This window comes from Conger conger, chromosome 16 (assembly GCF_963514075.1).
Source record: "Conger conger chromosome 16, fConCon1.1, whole genome shotgun sequence".
Lineage (NCBI taxonomy): Eukaryota > Metazoa > Chordata > Actinopteri > Anguilliformes > Congridae > Conger > Conger conger.
Window position 1 is genome coordinate 27,401,602 of NC_083775.1, and position 22,134 is coordinate 27,423,735.

The window sequence follows — 22,134 nt, forward strand, 5'->3', positions numbered from 1 at the left end:
TCTCAATGAGGTGATGAATAACGATAGAAACCAGCGGACCCCTTTGTGACTCTTAAGACCAGGGTTGTGGACTGGATGGTGCTCCTCTATAACTGACTGCGGAAGAAGCATTTTCCTTGATTTCTCCTGAATTTTTATTGAATGTTGAAGGCCGACTGGAACTTTGTCTGCTTTTGTGTCGTGGAGTGATTCAAAATGGCGCTGATGACCCTTTCCCTCTTCTTCTTTTCAGTGTTATGTGCCAAGAACCTGGCGAAGAAGGACTTCTTCCGTAAGTGTTCCTCCAGACCCCTCCTGGTCCTTTGGGAGTTTTCTATATTACACTTGTTTATCATTTGGTTTTATGAAGGACAACCCACAAGAGAAGCCGTTCTTGGCTCGTTCTTAAGCCTGTAGCCTCAAGTCTGTATGTTAGTGTGGCATGTGCTAGAACAGTCGGGTGTCTTTCGCTGCTGTTCGGGGTGTCGTTTAGGATGGGATATATGTTTGTCATAATGTACTACAGCTCCGTTTTTGGCAAAGCTGAACACCTCCATATTTCTTTCTTACGGCCGGCGTATCGCATGAGGCAAATGAAAAGCCGGTCGACATAAAAAATGAAAACCTGAAGCGTGGGCAATATTCACACTCTCAGGCCCACTGCTATAATTACTACACTATTTTATATTTTCACTTGTAGCACTGAGGTGTGCTTTGAGGTACATAATCATTGACTTGTTTATTTGACTGTAGTCCTCCCAAGAGCAAAACTGAGATGTTGTGAATGTAGGCTATATTGCCTAACAGCAATACAGATACAGTATAGCTAGTAAATTATGGGAACTGGGAGGAACAAAGCAGAGTTGAAAGCAGACAGTGAATATAATTATAGTAAATTCCTGACAATTACTCTGTACCTGCATGATGCTGAATCAGTTCCCATCCAAGGTGGGGCTACGATTCTGTACCTCTGACCTGGTCTCTACCCTCAGGGCCTAGCTAAATGTTGGCTACACCCAGTATCTAGAGACTTTGTTCCCATTGGTGTGAGGTGTTCTCTGCCTCAGCTAGCCACGCCTCTCTAATTGGCATCACACGGCACCACAGAATCTATGGACCCACCTGATACTTGGTGCTGTATTCTTCAAAACTAAATACTCCGGCTACCTATTGTTTAAACACAGAGATTCCGATTCAGTGCGTCCTCTGAAAACTCTTTAAGGGGTGTGATTAATGAGAATACTTTGGCACCGGGTGTATTCTGCATTGTAACGTAACACAAGGCACTCCTTTACAGTACAAACTGGAAGCCGCATTTAAGCGGCAGACAATACAGAATGTGTATTTGGTGAGCCTGTGGAATCTGGCAACCTTATTCCGCTCCTTAGATAACACCATAGACTGATCTTGGCAAAGCCTAAACGTTATCCTCCGCTTTGAATGCAAAGCCTCCAGTTGTTTGTACTGGTGAATGGGTGAGATGGTTGCCAGGTTTGACGGTGTGAGTGTCTGAGCATGGTCCAGCTCTGTGATACTGCCCTTGCTGAGCTCTGCATCTTTATCCCCTGTCGTTCTTCTTTTTGTCTCTTCTTTTGCGACCTGATTCAGGCTCATGTGTTTCTGTCGCAGGGTTGCCCGACCCTTTCGCTAAAGTAGTAGTAGATGGATCGGGTCAGTGCCACTCCACCGACACGGTCAAGAGCACCTTGGACCCCAAGTGGAACCAGCATTATGACCTGTGAGTCTCCCGTACACTGCCGCACCCATGCACACACATACATACATACACACACACACACACACACACATTCACACTCACACTCACACCCACACCCACAACCACACCCACACTCTCTCTCTCTCACACCCACTCTCTCTCACACACACACACACACACACACACACACACACACATACATACACACACACACACACATTCACACTCACACCCACAACCACACCCACACTCTCTCTCTCTCTCACACACACACACACACACTCACACACACACACACACACACACACACACACACAAATGATTGCAGGAAGCAGAACTATTTCAAAACAGTTCAAAATGTCCAAGAGAAAACACAGTCAGAGCTTGCTCTTTTTGGCCTGTCCGGCACGTGTCCGTCAACACAAATGTCTGTGAGAGGTTGTGTTTTCTTGCGTAACTGGCTCCCTCTGTGTTCCAGATATATTGGGAAAACAGACTCCATAACCATCAGCATATGGAACCACAAGAAGATCCACAAAAAGCAGGGAGCGGGTTTCCTCGGCTGCATCCGACTCCTGTCCAACGCCATCAGCAGGCTGAAGGACACCGGCTGTGAGTCGCGTAGCATAGCCTAGCCTAGAATAGCGTAGAGCAGAGCAGCGTAGCATAGCATAGCACCTCGCATAGCATCCTTACCACTGTCACTGTACCCTAAACTTAACCAGGCGCCTTAGAACAGTATCTCGAATGTCAGTGTTGCTGTTAACATGGCCTCACCTTGCCTAGGCCAAGCTTCGCCTTATCTTAACCTTCACCGAACGCAACCACGTTTTTTGCCTCACGTTCCCCAGCACTGCCATTTAGTGTTAACGTGTCATTGCGAAGCAGAGTTTTATCTTACCGTAACCAAATTTTAAACCATTTAATAAACCTGTAATAAACCAACCTTTATCGGTGCAGAGAATTGTACCCATTGTGATTTGATATCGCAAGCTGAATTTCTCTTTTCAATATTTCTGGCATGCTGTCATTCCTCCCCGTCATTTAGACCAGCGGTTGGATCTATGCAAGCTGAACCCCACCGACAGCGATGCAGTACGGGGCCAGATAGTCGGTAAGGACCTGCGGAGCGCCCTCTGCTGGCCGAACCGCTTCATAGTCCCTCTCTGTCTGCCCTGGTTTAAGCACTGCTGTTCTGCTGTGGTTTTGTGGATTTCAGTGAGCTTGCAGACGCGGGATCGGATAGGGAGCGGGGGTCCGGTGGTGGACTGCAGGGGGCTCTTGGAGAGTGAAGGGTGAGTGTCAGCGACCGGCCGGAGAAACGTGGAGAAGGGAACGGGTCTCGGTCCTGGAGGGGTTGCCGTAGACGACACTGCCACCTGCTGGCCAGGAATGCTAAGAACAGCGGCATCTCAGTGTGATGTGTGATATGTTGACCCTTTTCAAGGTCTTGAACAACTTTTCAAGCTATGCCGTAGATCTGTCAAGAGATGAAAATGACAAAGTGAAGGCCATTTTGTATGGCAGTTGGGACTTCATTGAACCAAAGGATTTTGGAGGAAAAGATTTAAAATAGGTATATGCACTATAAACCCGAACTGAAGAGCTTGGATTGCGTGGTATTTTTTGTTTTCAGAAAAAAAATTATTCAGTGTTCCTTTGTGTCCACTAACCATTTATTTTCGAGGACGTCTGAAAGTTCTTGACAATAGCCTTTTGATTAACCACTTTCAGGTGTTGAAAGATTTCGGCAGACATCTTTAAAAGCTTTATATAAATTATGCCCTTAAGAAACTAATCCTGGATCAGAATCTGCGTTCTTCCAGAGAGAGACTGTGTTTGGACTGGAGTTGAAAGAGGTTGTCGTGAGACACATTCATTATCAGGGATATTGAGAGCGTTTTATGTAGCTTTTCGGGTCGTTTGCAGCACTGAAAATACAGCCTACTGTTGAGGTTTTTATAGGTCCTTGAATTGGAAGGAATGGGACCTTGAAAGGAATTTAAGCCCTTGAATTGGTATTAGAGGTGTAGGAACAAAGGTATGATTGATGGTGGCTTCTAGAAAGTCCTCGCTCCTGGTCCTGGAGAGCCACAGGGTGTGCTGGTTTTTGTTTTTGCCTTAATATCAGCAACAAATTCAGCCCCCAGAAACCAGTTGAGGTGAGTTAACTGTGTATTTAACTGCTTTCATTGATCAATTACGTGCTGAGTCACAACAAAAGCCAACACCCTGGATCAGGAGGACCACTGCTCTAAGTCGAGGATGAATGTTCTTTGATGGTGCTTGGCTGCGATTGGTGCGTTTCAGACCCGTGTATGAAGACTCGGGCCCCGGCCGGCCGCTCAGCTGCTTCATGGAGGAGCCCCTGCCTTACACGGACAGCACGGGAGCGGCGGGCGGGGGGAGCTGCCGCTACCTGGAGTCGCCCAATCAGGAGCAGAGGCTCCAAGCACAGCGAATCAGAAGCCAGGAGAACAGAGGTCACACCCCTCAGAACCGGCCCCACGGGCACCAGTCGCCAGAGCTCCCAGAGGGCTACGGTGAGTCACCGTCCGTACCCCCCACCACCACCGCACACACTGGAGACCGTGGGACCAGGGAGCCTAACAGGGTTGAGTGGTCTGTCTCATAAACCCTGGCTGTGGCAGATGAGGTTTTGACCTGGCCGAGTTTAACTATGGGGACAGACTGGTCTAACCTGGGCTAATTTCACTATGGAGATCGTCTGGTCTAACCTGGGCTAATTTCAGGATGCAGACAGTCTGGTCTGACGTGGGCCAACTTCACTATGCAGACAGTCTGGTCTAACCTGGGCTAATTTCAGGATGCAGACTATCTGATCTGACGTGGACTAACTTCACTATGGACACAGTCTAGCGGCCCATTTGGCTGAATAGGCGGCAGATTATGCTGTAGAAGTTGTTTTGCTGTGACGGCCAATGTTTAAAGGACGGAGAAACACATTTTCCCTGTTGTTGGTACAACTTTAATGACTTCACTGGTCTGTGGATTTAACGGAAAGGAAAAAACTAAAAGGACCCATTATCCGTTCACTTAACAGTTGAGGGTACAATGTGTTTAGAGTGTCGGCACGTTATGAACTCCCAGCTTCTTAAGAAAACATTTCTCTTTGTTTCTTGCGTAACGCTTTCCTTTAATTGAAGCGAGTTGGGCTCATTACGCCCTTTCCACAGCAGGCAAGAAAAGAAAATAAATAACAGCAGCTTACCTCAAACTTACTGTACTGTTAAAAGCGAAGCCCGTTCTTGCTTAATCACGCCGAGGTGCACGCATCCCTAGATTTCGCAGGATTGTAAATTGCTGAGGATAGAAGTGTCTGTTTAAATTACTAATGCGCAAAATGTTTTTTATCCGTGCGATGTAATGTAGTCGGCGGATTTTATGAAAGTGGCCACTTTCAGACACTCGGCTCATTGACTTCTGATGTTGTTTCACCCTTCTGCACAGAACAAAGGACCACGGTCCAGGGCCAGGTCTACTTCCTGCACACACAGACGGGCGTCAGCACGTGGCACGACCCCAGAATACCACGGTAGGCATGATTTTATTGAAGTCCGATTCATACGGTCTCTCTCTGTTTTTATGTGGCCTTTTGTAAGTTGTGGGGGTGTATCGTTGCGGACAATCGGGTAACTCGATGATAAATCATTTTCTGCACAACAGCGTCGAGCTGTACTTGTAAAGGCGGAAGTGGTTGTTTGTGGATTAATATCTACACTTGAATGAGTATTTACACTTGAATATTTACATTTACATTTTAGTCATTTGGCCCAAAGCGACTTACAAGTGCATAGGTTCTGCCATAAGCCAAAGCATCACATCCAGAAACTAGCAAAATACACATGAAATGCTGTTCTAAACATAGTTGTCATAAGTGCATTTTTTTTTTTTTGGGGGGGGGGTTAGACAAGGTTAGGGATATCAGAAAGGAGGGGTAGGGGAAATCAGGAGAGAGGACTAAGGTAGAGTTTCAAAAGGTGGGTTTTGAGTCTGCGTCGAAATAGGGGGAGGGATTCTGCTGTTCTGACAGTGGTAGGCAAGTCATTCCACCACTGAGGAACCAGAACGGAAAACAGGCGTGAACGTGCAGCTCGACCGCCAGGTGCACGTAGAGAGGGAACCATAAGGCGACCAGAGCTGGCAGGCCGGAGTGGTCTAGCTGGGGAGTAGGGAGTGATCAGGGATTGTATGTAAGGTGGGGCAGTCCCCTTAGCAGCCTGAAATGCCAACACTAGGGCCTTGAAACGGATGCGTGCGGCAATAGGAAGCCAGTGGAGGCCAATGAGAAGCGGGGTGACATGAGCCGACCTGGGCTGACTGGTGATCAGGCGGGCTGCAGCATTCTGGACCAGCTGGAGGGGCTTGATGGCACACGCTGGGAGACCGGCTAGGAGGGAGTTGCAGTAATCCAGGCGGGAAATGACGAGCGCCTGGACTAGGAGCTGGGTAGCTTTCTCAGTCAGGAGATGACGGATACAGCGTATATTATACAGAAAGAACCTGCAGGTTCTGGCAGTGGAGGATACTTGTGGAGCCAGGGTGAGGCAGTTATCAAGAGTCACCCCAAGATTCTTTGCCGTACGGGAGGAGGAAACTACAAAGTCCTCAACAGTCAATGAGAGGTCGATTGACGGAGAGGACTTAGCAGGGATGTAGAGAAGCTCAGTTTTGGCAAGGTTGAGCTTCAGGTGATGGGAAGTCATCCACGCAGAGATATCAGTCAAGCAGGCAGAGATCCCTGTGGTGACTTGAGTGTCAGGGGGGGGAAGGAAATGAAGAGTTGGGTGTCATCAGCGTAAGAATGATAAGAAAAGCCATGGGAAGAGATAACAGAACCAAGAGACATGGTGTATAGCGAGAAGAGGAGAGGCCCAAGAACTGAGCCCTGCGGGACTCCAGTTCGTAGGGGGTGAGGGTCGGAGACTGAGCCCCTCCAAGTCACCTGGTAGGAGCGACCAGAGAGGTAGGAGGAAAAACCAAGCGAGTGCAGACCCTGTGACACCCATCCCAGACAGCGATGAGAGCAGAATCTCATGGTTGACTGTATCGAAGGCGGCCGACAGGTCGAGGAAGATGAGGACAGAGGAGAGGGATTTTGCTTTAGCAGAGTGGAGTGCCTCAGTGACCGCGAGCAGGGCGGTCTCAGTGGAGTGGTCACTCTTGAAGCCAGACTGGTTGGGGTCATGGAGATTGTTCTGGACAATATGCAACATTTGTGCGTATTAGTATAAGTAAGGAATAATTCACGACAAGGTGTTCATTACACGGTTTTAACGCACGGTGCGGGGCTGAAGAACCACCTGACACTAAGTGGAGGTGGGTTTGTCTCCACGGAGTGTGTTAAAACCGTGTAATGACCACCTCGATGTGGATTGTTCCGCTGATACCATGGTCTTTCACCAAAGATAAAAATATAAACACGGGTTGTCAATTTTTTAGCTAATTCACCCTCAAAATAAACTATTTCTGTTTGGCTACTGTTTCAGCATGTTGCTATGGTTACATATGTTGGTTAAGATCTGATCAAAGTAGAGAAGCTAGGCAGATGGCTAAGTCTGCTTTTGATAATTTTTATATTAGTTAAATTCAAGGTATAAAACCTGGCTTAAATGGGTTTCTTATTTGCCGCTTCATATTTGTAATTTCATAGCGTGTGTGTGCTTTGTGTGACAGTACTTAGCATGTGTGTGCTTTGTCTGATGGTGCATGGCGTGTGTGTATGTTTGCGCTCTGGGTGGTGGTGGACTGGTCTGCAGTGGGCAGGAGTCTCAGTGTCCTTCCTCCCTAGGGGGCTGAACAGCGTGAGCTGTGAGGACCTGGGCCCTCTCCCTCCGGGCTGGGAGATCAGGAGCACGGTCTCAGGAAGGATTTACTTTGTGGACCACAACAACAGGACCACACAATTCACCGACCCCAGGCTGCACCACATAATGAGGTAGGGCCCCGCCCCGTCTGCTCTCTGCCAAGGGTTTAGCTTTTTAGCTCAGCTGTGCTCCTTTATCAAGCGTCAAGCATGTTTGATTTGTAATTTTGTAATAGTTTTAATAGTGCTTTGATTGGCGAAAAAGTTTGTGCCTCAAGATTTAATTAATTGTTCATGTTTGCGTGTGTTCGTCTGTGTTCCTACTTGTGTGTGTGTATTGTGTGTGTGTGTGTGTGTGTGTGTGTGTGTGTGTGTGTGTATTGTGTGTATTGTGTGTGTATTATGTGTGTGTGTGTGTATATTGTGTGATTATTGTGTGTGCATGTATATATTGTGTGTGTATATTGTGTGTATTATGTGTGTGTGTGCATGTATATATTGTGTGTGTGTGTGTGTGTATATGTGTGTGTATATTGTGTGTATAATGTGTGTGTGTATATTGTGTGCGTGTATTGTGTGTGTGTATTATGTGTGTATAATGTGCGTGTGTATGTTGTGTGTGTGTGTATATTGTGTGTGTATATTGTGTGTGTATATTGTGTGCGTGTATTGTGTGTGTGTATTGTGTGTGTGTATTATGTGCGTGTATTGTGTGTGTGTATTATGTGTGTATAATGTGCGTGTGTATGTTGTGTGTGTGTGTATAATGTGCGTGTGTATGTTGTGTGCGTGTATTGTGTGTGTGTATTATGTGTGTATAATGTGCGTGTGTATGTTGTCTGTGTGTGTATAATGTGCGTGTGTATGTTGTGTGCGTGTATTGTGTATGTTGTGTGTGTGTGTATAATGTGCATGTGTATGTTGTGTGTGTGTTATGTGTGTATAATGTGCGTGTGTATGTTGTGTGCGTGTATATTGTGTGCGTGTATTGTGTGTGTGTATAATGTGCATGTGTATGTTGTGTGTGTGTGTGTATAATGTGCGTGTGTATGTTGTGTGCGTGTATTGTGTGTGTGTGTATTATGTGTGTATAATGTGCGTGTGTATGTTGTGTGTGTATAATGTGCGTGTGTATGTTGTGTGCGTGTATTGTGTGTGTGTGTTGTGTGTATAATGTACGTGTGTATGTTGTGTGCGTGTATTGTGTGTGTGTATTATGTGTGTATAATGTGTGTGTGTGTATTATGTGTGTATTGTGTGCGTGTATTGTGTGTGTGTATAATGTGCGTGTGTATGTTGTGTGCGTGTATTGTGTGCGTGTGTTATGTGTGTATAATGTGTGTGTGTGTATGTTGTGTGCGTGTTGTGTGTGTGTGTATTATGTGTGTATGTTGTGTGCGTGTCTGCGCTTGCGCGGCACAGTCAGCACTCTCAGGTGAAGGAGTCGGGCCCGGGCCTCCCGGTGCAGACGGAGATGGCGGTGGAGGAGGGCGGCGGGGGCGAGGGGGAGGTGCCGGTGCGGTACGAGAGGGACCTGGTGCAGAAGCTGAAGCTGCTCCGGCACGAGCTGTCCCTGCAGCAGCCCCAGGCCGGACACTGCCGCATCGAGGTGTCCCGCGACGAGATCTTCGAGGTACGCCCCGTTCAGCTGCCTTCAGTCACATACCCCCACCGGCCCCGCGTGTCCTCAACCACCCAACGCACTCTGAAGAGGAAATAACCTGATTGATTGGGTGGTTGATTCAGTTTGATTGAAAGTGTGGAAAATACTACACCCACGGTCAGTGCCAGAAGAGGTCTAGCATCTCATTAGTTTTGCCCATTACTGTGCAAAGCCTTAGGCACCTGTAAAAATCATTTCTACAGCTAAGATGCTTTCAAAAATAATGAAATGAAGGGTTGTAATATATTGAAAACTGTGCTGTTAATAGTTGTAATTTAATTGTAATAAACTAAACAAATCAATATTTGTTGTGACCACCCTTTGCAACTGCATCAGCTCTTTTAGGTACACTGTCCTGCAGTTTTCTAGGAAAATCAGCTGGTAGGATGTTCCAAACATATTGGAGGTTTTGCTGTGAAATAAAATTTTTTGGAAAATGAATGTTTGGAAATCTTGGATTTTCTCTTGACACACTGATGTACTAATAAGAAAAAAAAAAAAAAAAAAAAACATTAACGTGAAAATATATACTATTTAAACTTTTTTAAAGGTGCCTAAGAATTTTGCACAGTGCCACAGCAAAAATTGACAGCAGATGAAAACAGACTTGCTTTCATTGTGTTCCTCCAAGCCACCAATAGATGTCAGCGTTGAGCTGTTGGCCTCCCCTTTGCCTGTGACGGTTTAATTTTTCAGAGGAAGTTAAATGGTTCTTGCTCTGCCCGACAGGAGTCGTACAGACAGATCATGAAGATGAGGCCAAAAGACCTGAAGAAGCGTCTCATGGTGAAGTTTCGTGGAGAGGAGGGGCTAGACTACGGCGGTGTGGCAAGGCAAGACAAACACTGCATCTCTGGACCTCTCTTAGCACCGATTAATCACTAATCCCTTAGCACCAATTAATCAGTAATCTCTTGACACTGATTAATCACTGATCTCTTGGCAGCAATTAATCAGTTCTTTGACTTGTTTTATGGCTGTAATGAATGCTGTCTAAAGTGCAGTTAGTTATTGCTGTTGCTATTTCACATTAACTGTCTAATGGCATTCCCAGACCAGAAAGCCTAGATGCAACATCACTTAAGCACTAGTTTTTAAATTAAATGTTTATGTGGACATAAATCACGTTGGTCAGTAAAATGTATCATTATTGAACGCTAGATAATGAACCAAGACCAGGTTACGATTGAGGACTGTGGCCAGCTCAGTGTGCACTGACTGACATAGGCAGAATACAACGGATGCATCCAGACCGTTATGAAGGTGCTTGTGACTGGAACAGTAAAGCCATCAAATTCAATTTCTGAAATTTAGAGTCCCGCTTGCTCTGTTTTGGGTGCTCTGAGGCACGATTTCCTTCTTCAGCATTCGGCTATAGAAGGTTAGAGCTCATCCAGTGGATTATTTCTCCTAGGCAGACGCTGGGAGAGGGATATTTCAGAGTGTGTTGTGGGTGTAGGTTCAAGTGTAATCAAGTGTCAGTTATTTTCATCAGAAAGTTTGAGGTATTCTTTAAGTGTAATAAAACTTAGGTGTACTTCAGACTTGAAGTAGTTCCAAACTTTGGAAATAACTGTCACCAGGACTCTATATTCGGACTGTGTGTGATGAAATTTTTCTGTGCCCTCCAGGGAGTGGTTATATCTCCTGTGCCACGAGATGTTGAATCCATATTACGGCCTTTTCCAGTATTCCACAGATAACATCTACACGCTGCAAATCAATCCCGACTCCTCCATAAATCCTGTGAGTATAGCGCACCTTCCGCTGTCAACGAGCCGCTCGCCTCACGTGGCCAAAGAATATATTTGCATTCCTTAACTTCACATTGAGCCTTCAATTTCCATTTAAACTGCAATACATTTAGAGTGTAACTCTGACAATGAGGCGACTGTTCCATGTGTATCTTTGGCACAACTTGCATTGATTTTGGAGCCCTGTTGTAGTGTTGTGTAAGAGACAGACGAAAGAATGAGAATAGAGAGGAAGTCTCTCCTTTTCCCGGAAAACCCTGTGTAAAATTGTTGCTGACTTTGTGTCTGTGTCTGTGTCTGTCTGTGTGTTTGTTTGGTCCAGGACCATTTGTCGTATTTCCACTTTGTTGGGCGGATCATGGGCCTGGCTGTGTTCCATGGGCACTACATAAACGGCGGCTTCACCCTGCCCTTCTACAAGCAGCTCCTGGGAAAGCCCATCCAGCTGTCTGACCTGGAGACTGTGGACCCAGAGCTGCACAAGAGCCTGGTGTGGATCCTGTGAGTACTCACACACACACACACACACACACACACTCACACACACACACACACACACACTCACACACACACACACACACACACTCACACACACACACACACACACACTCACACACACACACACACACACACTCACTCACACACTCACACACACACTCACTCACTCACTCACACACACACACACACTCACACACACACATACTCACACACATACTCACACTCACACACACACTCACACACACACACACACACACACACACACACACTCACACACACACACACACATACTCTCACACACACACATACTCTCACACACACACACACACACACACACACACACACACACATACTCATACACACACACACACACACACATTCTCTCACATTCTCTCTCTCTCACACACACACATTCACACACACACACATTCTCTCACATTCTCTCTCTCACACACACATTCTCCCACATTCTCTCTCGCTCACACACAAACATACATACACACACACACACACACACACATTCTCTCTCACAGACACACACACACACACACACACACACACACACATTTTCTCACATTCTTTCTCTCTCACACACAAACATACATACACACACACACTTTGAACTATTGAATAACTCTGAATTCACCCTCAAACTAGCCTACATTTCAACTTAAGTTATTCTGGTGCCACAGGCTGTATTAATAGATCTGTATTATTCAGTTGAGTCCAGTGATCCAGTGGGAGCTTGAATCCCTTGTTGAGATTCAGAGACCTCTGGATTGTTAGTATCTAGTTCCAGGAGTCCATCCTGTGAACTCAATAGAGATAATATTACTTCTGAGGGGCTAGAAAATTACTGGATGCTGAATACAAATCGAATTAAGAAACGTGCTAACAGCCGTCAGCATTGACCAAATTAAACTGACCATTGTTGAGCCTTGCGATATTTTTGGTTGCAGAGAAAACGACATCACCCCGGTTCTGGACCACACGTTTTGCGTCGAACACAACGCCTTCGGCAAATTCCTCCAACACGAGCTGAAACCCAACGGCCGGAACATTCCAGTGACGGAAGACAACAAAAAAGAATACGTGCGGTACGTGAGGAATGAGTATCAGCGCCAGGACTGCTGAAATGTGTGTTCCTGCATTCCTCAGAGAGCTTGTACCCAGCGTAGAACCGCCAGAAACGTGAAACACAGGGAAATGACAATAATTGGCCTTGTACAGAGTTGTGTACATAGCATGTACACAAATTCCAATCAAATTTCTTTGCTGGACCGGGTGGTTGATTCTGATTGGATGCTGAATGACAGATATTTTTAGTGCTGCTGACTGGTTACCCTTGAAAGGAAGACACGGCAACATTTTTGGAAATGCCTTTTTTCCGGCTTACCCAGACTTAGACCAGATGTTTGATTTCATTTCATTTTTTGTGCATTCACAGGCTCCGTTTCCATCGTAGCATAATGTTAGCTTAGCATAAAGACATGAAGCCTATAGGAGCCAGTAGCCTGCCTCCTTCAAAGTGAAGGAATACACCTTACAGTAACTCCAAAGATGTCTTATTTACACAAGGTATCATGTATTTGAAATACAGACGTTGTTTTCGGAGAAGTTAGACGGTTGGAACTATAACCGCTGAACACATATGTATCCTTCTGTCTTCCGCTGGTTGAATACAGTGAGCTAGATACGTGTCTTCAGGAAAGATACAAACCAAGTTTTGAATTGTCATTCAAAATAAGTACTCTGGGACTCCATGGGATATTTCTGTTAGCAATATTGGAGTTTAGACTAACTGTTCAGACCTTCCAAACATGCTAAAGTGACCGTGTCCTTTTCAGGCTCTATGTGAACTGGAGGTTTATGAGGGGAATCGAGGCCCAGTTCCTGGCCCTGCAGAAAGGCTTCAACGAATTAATCCCACAGCACCTGCTGAAGCCGTTCGACCACAAGGAGCTGGAGGTGAAAAACGCCCCGTGACATCAATCTCAGCTGGGTTGTGGTTTATTTTTGAAGCAGCTTTTGGTTATTTTGGCCCTAGCCTTTGGAATAGCCTGCCAATGGGTCTTTGTGACTCTAAATCTGTAGACACTTTTAAAAGAAGTGAAGACTCCTCTTTTCGGCATCGCTTTTACTGAAGGTGCATCTTAGTGTCAGCTTCTCTCTAGACATGCCTCAAGAAAAAAAAAAAGAAAAGAAAAAAAACCTGTGTCTGGGATTGGACCTCATAATTGCTGACAATGAGGGTTGGACCCCAAGTACAGCACTTATTTATTATTCTGTTTATTAACTATTTATTATTGTTTTTATATTTTCTGTTTTTCGTTTCTGTGTTTATCCTCCATGTACAGCACATTGTGCTGCAGTTGTGTATGAAACGTGCACATGATGTTTTGCTTGCTTTGGACACGGCGCTGTACCGCCAGGCCTTCTCTCTGACGGCGCGTTTCCCTTCCGCAGCTGATCATCGGCGGCCTGGGGAAGATCGACCTGAGCGACTGGAAGGCCAACACGCGGCTGAAGCACTGCGTGGCCGACAGCAACATTGTCAAGTGGTTCTGGCAGGCGGTGGAGTCGTTCGACGAGGAGCGCAGGGGCCGGCTGCTGCAGTTCGTCACGGGCTCCACCCGCGTCCCCCTCCAGGGGTTCAAGGCCCTGCAAGGTGGCTGTGCGTCGGGCCGAACCGAAAATCACACTCAGACGCGCCGTTACCCGCGTTAGCTCCCGCTCTGCCTTGTTCCCCCAGGGCCTTAGTCTGTACAGGGTTTAGAGGCTAACGTGCTAACCGACTGGCTAACGTATTACGGGCTGCTTTGATGGGCGCAAATTAAGCATAGTCCTCGACTGAATAAAATTTTGGATGGGGAATGTACATTCAAAGTGTAATTTAGTCTTGGACTATGCTTATTCTGTGTCTGTGAAACTGACCCTACATTATTTATGCGATAGTACACAAGGAGTGCCTTACTGTGAGATATTGGCTCTGCTTTGCTGGGGTCGCATTTGCCAGAGTTTCTTGAGCAGTATATACAGACCTGGCTGGTAACGCTCCAGATTAGTGTTACACAACATCAACCATGTTCTCTGTTCCGCTAGATCCGAATTTCATCTTTTATTTCCTGGTATTTTTAAATCTAGATTTGTTTAACAACTTGGACCATATCACCTTTTGTATCAAACCACCCAATTTTTAGGTGAGCAAAAGTATTGGAGCATGTGACTGACAGGTGTTTCTTGTTGCCCAGATGTGGCCTGTTAGATTGATTGATTAAACAATAAATAGTTCTGAATTTCTACTCTTGGTTTTAGCCTTGGGTTTTGCATTTGTGTTTGAAAAGATGAACCAACATGAAGACCTGAGAGCGGTTTTTGGGAGAAAGGAAAGCCATTTTGAAGCTTAGAAAAGCGATCAGAGCAATTGCACAAGCATTGGGGATAGCTTGCACAACCTCTTTTACTCCTGTAAAAGAAAGAAACTGCTGGTGTACTAAGCAACAGACATCGAACAAGTCAACCAAGGACAACAACAGCAGTGGATGACCAAAACATTGAGAGAGCTGTGAAGAAAAAACACAAAACATCATTGACATCTCCACAGGGCAGGGGTGAAGGTTTCTCAAAGAATGCAATATAGAGGCTATAACACAAGATGCAAAACACTCATCTGTAGTAAGAATCAGAAGGCAAGAGTACAATTTGCAGAGAAGTACAGAGATGTGCCAGAAAAGATGAACCTCTACCAAAGTGATGTAAAGGCCAAAGTGTGGTGAAAGAAGTGATCTGCTCATGATCCAAAACGTACAAGCTCATCTTTGAAACATATTGGAGGAATTGTCATGGCTTGGGCTTGCATGGTGCAGTGGGCTCACTAATCTTTATTGGTGATGAACTCAGGATGAATTCAGAAGCACAAAAAAATTCTGTCTGCCAACTTGTGGAGAAATGCATCCAAACTAATTTGGAGAAACTACATCATGCTGCAAGACAATGAGCCAAAACACACTGCCAACACAACAAAGACCTTAACCAAATTGAGCATGCATGTCACCTCCTGAAGAGGAGATTGAAGGGAAAAAACCCCTGAAACAAACAACTGAAAGAGGGTGCAGTAAAAGCCTGGAAAAGCATCACAAAATAACAACAGTTTGGTGATGTCAACGGGTTGCAGGCTTGATGCAGTTATTGCAAGCAAGGGATAACTTACCAAATATTAAGTGTTATTTAATTTCATTTACTTAAATTCTCTCTGTTCCAATAATTTTGCTCACCTAAAAATTGTGTGGTCTGATACCAAAGGTGCTATGTTCCAAGTAGTTTAACACATCTAGTTGTAAATACCAGAAAATAAAAGCTGAAATTCTTAAATGAAATTGTGTTAATCTTTTTTATCAACCCCAAATGTATTCAGTGTATTACAAAAAATAAAGGAATTGGTCTTGCTGTTCCAATACTTTTTGAAGAGACTGTATGTTCCCCGCTTTGGAGGCAGTAAAGGTTTAAAGAGTGCTGGGGCCCTCAGGAAATATGCGGACTATATAACGACCCATATTTCTCAGAAATGTCTTTAAGCAGAAATTACCATAAGGGTGCGCGCACTGCTGATGAATGAATCCATTCTCACTGTCACTTGCAAATCCTCTGATGCTCTGATTTTGGCGCATTAAAGAGCAAGCCTACACGTAGTGTGACGTGGGGTGATGTGTGTGTTCAGTGTATTGGTGGCGATCAGTGTTAACTGGAGTGTATGTGTGTAAGGTTCTACAGGCTCCGCTGGACCCAGGCTGTTCACTATCCACTTAATAGATGCCAACACGGATAACCTGCCCAAAGCCCACACCTGGTGAGTTCTCCCCAAACCTCGCCTTCCCCGCTGCGCTCTCTAACCAGGTCGGCGTCCGAAGTGTCTTCTAACCCCGCGTGCCAAAAAAACGCTCGCCGATCATAATCATTCTTAGACCCATGATCGGAGCCATTTTGTTGAGACGTTCGCTTAAGCGACGAACCGTCCTCTGGGGGTTATTGGCAATCGTTGGGATTCTTCCAGCCTCTTTAAAGGGTGCCGGGGTGAATTTAATATCTGCAGAGTGCAGAGAATTTATTACCTCCTGTTTAATGTGCCAGATGTGAAGGACTGGAGGACAGTGGGAACTTTCTGATCCCACTGCTTTCTCCTTGAGCAAATAATTTATTTCGCGACCCGTCCTTTATTGCAGTTTAGCCTAGCACATGTTCCAATAAGTAATTTAAGTGTTTTTTAGTGTATGTCAAAACTGCTTCAAGTACACCCACTGGTGCATGCAAATGGTGAAAAGTGAGATGTTTAATTTGACTGTTGTGAATGTTTGTGGGGAATTCATAGTTTGATATACAGCGATATATTTCTCCAAGTATCTCACAGCTCACCCTGAGCTCTCTCAGATTACACCGAGTTTGGGAACCACGCTTCAGGAGGTTTTGGTGTTTGAGTTTGTGGGTTTGGGGTAAGTCCAGCAGTCACAAGACCTATGCGAATTTACCTCCCCTCTCTGTCCTAGCTTCAACCGGATCGATATCCCGCCATACGAGACGTATGACAAGCTATACGAAAAGCTCCTGACTGCGGTGGAAGAGACCTGTGGCTTTGCGGTGGAGTGAGGACCCCCGCCCACTTTGCCCCGCCCGCCCGGGGAAGTCGCTCGGCAACGGGCAGGAAACCACTCCCAGGGTGGATACGGCGGGAAGCCTGCGGAACATGCCGGAAACGGACAGAGAGAGCCAGACCCCGGCCAACGCCACCCCAGGACAGCAGCGAGGTGGGGTTTGGGATTTAGAGGGGGGGGGGTCACCCAAATGCAGAGGGGTCAGGGGTCAGAACCTTAAACACTTTCTAAGAACTAAAGGAGTATTTATTCTTTCGTGTGGATTTGAAGGCTGCATTAACGCCACAGGTTTCACTAACGAACAAAAAAAGTCAACGAAAACGAGGCCCCTTCTGAGATTCTCTAAAAACCGCGCGTCTCGGACTCGACCCCCGTGCGCCAGAGCGGAAAACGTTGCCGGTTCGAGCCGCTCGGCTGCAGTCGGAGCCGCGCTCAACCGGTCGTCTGCGAGGAGCCGACAGCACGTCCCCAGATGCACCTGCTCATCAACACGCAGCGCATCTGACAACCAAGCCAGTCTGCCGAAAGCTAACCTCCCTGAAGGAATTGGCGCAAAGACTAAATAACTTCGATGCCATTATTTCGGGGTTGTAGGATGTCTGCGTATGCTTTCTAATTATCCTTTTTTGTCCTTTCATCATGTTTTGATGTAACTGGATGGCTGTGTACATTTGAGTGCTATCGATTTCCTGTCTATTTCTGGTGTTCAAATCAGATCATTTCACCAAGTTGCTTGCAGCGATAACATTTTTACCCAAGGATAGAATTCTTGTATTTTTTCTTGTCATTTCTCTCGACTAATATCATAGAGCAAGAGCCAGTCTTGGACCTCTCTAAAGACTGAGACAACAGCTGCCTAGCGATCCAGCCACAGAGGATATACCGTACATGATGGTCTGCCAATTTTTATTTATTTTTGTTCGGGAAGGTTTTGTGGATGCAAAGGTAGAGAGGCCTGAATTTCTATATTTGTGGCACTGTGTCTCCTCGTAGTTGGAAATGTTTTAGTGTGATGTGCACGTTGGAATTTGAATAGTCTCGCCCTTCCCCTGAAAGGTTTTATATCATTTCCCATTTTTAGAAGTTTTTTTTTGGTGTTTCAAAACAAGGTTGAGGAAACTGCTTCTGAGATTGCATTCCTGCATGGAAAACATCAAGAACAGATTCCACAAGTGTTTTATTGCTTAGAAAATTGCGCTAATTTTGAAGGTGACCTAAATCTATTTATATAGACTGAATTACAAATCATTCAGTTGTTATGGTTTTTGCCAAAGGCATTTGATACCGAACCATTGGAGCAGTATTCAATATTTCTGATAGTTGATCTAAAAAAGAGGGATATTTGTCTCTTAAAAATCTAGCTAATAACAATATATTTTATGATAAAGTGTATTATTAAAAGTTGTGAAGCTTTTTGGCTCCAATTGATCTGAAAATTTGTATTTAAGCATTCTGGTCTAGCTCCAAGTGCTTACTTGCTTTCCAGACTATTAAGAACAAATGAAAGATTCAGTGTTCATAATTTCTAAAGCATTAAGATTTTCAATTACGTTGTCTACTTCCAGAGAAAAATCTATTTAATGTCCATGTTCTTGTTCCTGTTAGTTATAACCCAAATTACATAACTAAAAACATACCACAACAAATGTTTTATTTATTAAGTGTGTTCACTTAATTTACCAGTAGTGCAGGGGGAGCATCACTGTTTTATTAATTATTTTTTAATCTGGATAGCCTCTGCTTACTGCAACATTCCTTTTCCTCATCAAATTCTTCTGCACATTTCAGGAAAGGTATTCGGGACTCAAACCTGTTTTTTCATCAAATCCTAAAGTTACGGTGACGGATAACATAAGTTTTTCTAACCAGTATTTTGGTAAGGTGAAACAATTAATGAAATGATTGAGAGGTATTTTTGTTTTTTTGTTGTCAACAGTGTCTCATTTAAATTTTAAAACTTTTTTTTTTTCTTTTTTTTTTTCTGGATTAGTGCTAATTTATCTCTCAGTAAGTATTATTCCATATTGTGCTCCTTTATTGTTGTAAATACAAGCAGGATTTTTAAATCTCTTTTTTGGGGGGCTGAAATTTGTGTGGAATGGCTGAAGGAAGCGAGACCTCTAACGTAACAAGCCGGTTTAGTTGCGAATGCCTTCAGATTCGGTATTAAATACAGCGTGGGCGGTACAGTGATGTTTTCATTAAGACCGCTGAATGGAAAATTTCTACTTGGACTGTTGCATTGACTGACTTTTACCCTTTATCTTTTTTTCAATGAAATCCCCCCCAAGACACGTTCTCAGACAGCACAGCGTAGGTATGTGTTCAATGGCATTTGATTGGCATTTCTCAAAGAACGCGCAACAGTCCAGTATAGAATGGAAATCAATAAGCTGACTAATATAAACATAAGCACATAATATTCTTCTCTCTGAGACGAGTGCTGAACTTGTCCAACATAACTTTCAGGCAGACAGTGCTTGAAGCTGATTTTGACTTTACTTTAATATAGGAAAGGAGGTGTAAGATTTCGGTGTTCAGTGCTTGAAGTGCATGGCACTTGGTTTCTTTTCTTTTTTTAACATTGCAAGAGAAATGAGCCGACGTTTTAAGTGTTCCGCAACCACTTGATTTTATTTTTTACTAATTATTTATTACTATGTAATGTCCTGTAAGTATTGCTGCTATCAACATTTTTCCCTAATCTTCAAAAATCTGATTTGTGAAAACTGTACACTAATCTCTATGTATAAATCAAGGTATTTAAAAAAACTGCTGCTATTGTTCAGTAAAGGCGTAGAGGACTTTGAAGACGGATGGGGTTAGCAGTGAGGTTCGACCCTGGGGGTCACGTTTATGTTTGTGACATATGCAATAAATAACTGACCACTTTATATACTTGTTTCTGTGTTAACGCATCATTCGTTTAATTTTTTTGCATTTATTTTTGCATTCATTCGATTTTTATTTTTGAGTGGAGGAAATCGGTCGCCATCCTTTTCGGTATAGCGTGAAAACTGTGAAGACTGGGGAACTTTTTTCAAATATTTTTTCAATTCATTATTTTTATGTTTTATTCTATTTTGTTTTTTTTGTATTTTTTTTGTTTTTTGATTTTTTTGTTGTTTTTCTTATGTCCAGGAGCCAAACCAGTCCACACGGCTGAGATGCAAAGGTTAACTAAATGTACTTTTGTGTTGAATTGCATGGATTTGGATGGAGTGTTGGTCAGAAATGAGAACACGGACAATGCCTGTAGCCGTCGCTGTTGTAGTCGGAAGACGTTTTCCGGGGGCACATTTTGAGTCGCTCGATGACCGGATTTATTCCAAGTCTACACCTTACAGGTTGTGTATCTTTTCTTCGTTGGATGCAAGAATTTATGTAACATCCTATTTCCTTAACATTTATGAAAGAGGTACAATGTAAATAAGATTATATAAAAAAAATTAATTGCAAATGACATGACATTTTGTTTTTATTTCATTTCTTACATGATAATCACATGCTTATGGAATCTGAAAATGTTACAGAATCTTAAGGTGCTTATTTGTCAGAAATGCTACGGTTATAAAGCTTTTGAATCATACACTGCTGTATACTGTCATTAATGTAATCTGTCCCTTTCCCTCTGTATTATAGAGGTCCTCAGCCTTGCTCCCAGAAAGCCACCGGTTCTGCTGCTTTCATTTCCTGCCTTGCACTTAATCGATTGCTGAACGTGGCTGATTGACTACTTAACTGGCCTTGTTTAATTCCATTAGACTGGACTGGTTGTTGATTTTAAAGCGAAAGGCCTAACTAGGGACAGGAGTTGGAAACTAGCAATATAATCTCTATAATCTCTCTATGCAGAACATCAGCTACATGAACCTGGCGTAAACTGGTATTAATGATGCTATGTCTCTTGGCATTTTCCCAATTCAAATAAACATTTAATAAATAAATAAAGGAAAACCAGCCAACACAGTGACTTTCCAGAACCAGGGTTGCGGACCATTGCTCTAGTACTAGCTTTGAAGGTAGCAGTTTGTGCACCTATATATAAAACAATTCTGCAGCCTACTCTTCATTCTGAGTCGGCAGCACAGGTGTTTGACTTGCTCATCGTTGGCTGCTGTTAAAGCTCTCAAAGCTTTCCTTTTTGCTTTGGATATTTGCTGTGTTTGGCGGGATGACCACAGATATCTCTTCTGCCAAAAGCCATGCTCCATTAACGCTCTTTGTGCACTCCCACTCACTGTCACCCAGATCAAGTTGACACCTACGATGCTTTACTAAGTGGTCGGCTTCATAGCTGGCCAGAAAAGCCAGACACGTGTGTGCAGACCAGGGTCACATAGTTACTTGAAATACTTAATCCATTTGGTGACTTTTAAAAAATTATTGGAAGATTACGGTCTACACAGTGCATCCGTTTTATGAACATTTGCTCCTGAAAATTGATGTGTGCTAACTGAAAAAATAAATAAGGAGCACATCCATGAATTTGAACATGGTGTAATTAATTATTTCAACTTAGGAGCACATGTTCCTTGGGGGAAAAAAATTACCACCAGCCTTCCGGGTCCCTGTTGTGTACCTTTGGTACTAGGCTGCAGGCTGTAATACGTAGTAGCCCTACAATTAATCATAAACAGCGTGCTGAGGCGAACGTGTGCAAATATGAAATGATATTATGATTTTGAACGGTTGCTAAATTGTTCATGGAAGCTATTTCTCTTGCGTTCACGTGACTTCCGTAGTTGTACTGGCAGGTCAGAGATCTTGGAGCCAGCAGAATGTTCCCATATTTCCAACTTGGAATTACAACTCTTGAGGTTGATGTAAACAGTTTTTCCCCAGTTGGATTTGTGGTCGTTTTTGATCATTCCGATATGACGTGAGTGCAGCTTTAGGACGGATCGTGCCCTGACAGACAAGCCCTTAAAATATGGTGCGGTTACAATAATTGTGCAAGGATGGGGCGGCCTGGTCCATTAACATTTATTTTCCAGATTCTCATATCCAGAGTGACTTGGATTACAATTTTACGTGCAATTTATACACCT

At 44.1% G+C, this 22,134-nt stretch overlaps 1 protein-coding gene across 5 annotated transcripts in view; it reads left to right on the forward strand.

The window, feature by feature from the left end:
- The window catches only part of LOC133114538 (E3 ubiquitin-protein ligase SMURF1-like), a 39,866-nt gene extending 19,194 nt beyond the window's left edge, over positions 1 to 20,672 (forward strand). The window contains exons 2-18 of one of the 5 annotated variants that reach the window (XM_061224026.1): positions 233 to 271; positions 1,588 to 1,717; positions 2,175 to 2,308; positions 2,745 to 2,810; positions 2,916 to 2,991; positions 4,007 to 4,239; positions 5,168 to 5,252; positions 7,509 to 7,655; positions 8,946 to 9,156; positions 9,916 to 10,019; positions 10,818 to 10,932; positions 11,263 to 11,441; positions 12,398 to 12,535; positions 13,286 to 13,406; positions 13,905 to 14,106; positions 16,200 to 16,284; positions 16,979 to 20,672. In XM_061224026.1, coding sequence (XP_061080010.1) covers positions 233 to 271; positions 1,588 to 1,717; positions 2,175 to 2,308; positions 2,745 to 2,810; positions 2,916 to 2,991; positions 4,007 to 4,239; positions 5,168 to 5,252; positions 7,509 to 7,655; positions 8,946 to 9,156; positions 9,916 to 10,019; positions 10,818 to 10,932; positions 11,263 to 11,441; positions 12,398 to 12,535; positions 13,286 to 13,406; positions 13,905 to 14,106; positions 16,200 to 16,284; positions 16,979 to 17,078 — 2,165 coding nt within the window. In that variant the 3' untranslated portion in view covers positions 17,079 to 20,672. The remainder of the gene's footprint in view (positions 1 to 232; positions 272 to 1,587; positions 1,718 to 2,174; positions 2,309 to 2,744; positions 2,811 to 2,915; positions 2,992 to 4,006; positions 4,240 to 5,167; positions 5,253 to 7,508; positions 7,656 to 8,945; positions 9,157 to 9,915; positions 10,020 to 10,817; positions 10,933 to 11,262; positions 11,442 to 12,397; positions 12,536 to 13,285; positions 13,407 to 13,904; positions 14,107 to 16,199; positions 16,285 to 16,978) is intronic. The other 4 variants (XM_061224027.1, XM_061224028.1, XM_061224029.1 and 1 more) reach the window with 4 other exon arrangements.
- Positions 20,673 to 22,134: the final 1,462 nt, after the last annotated feature.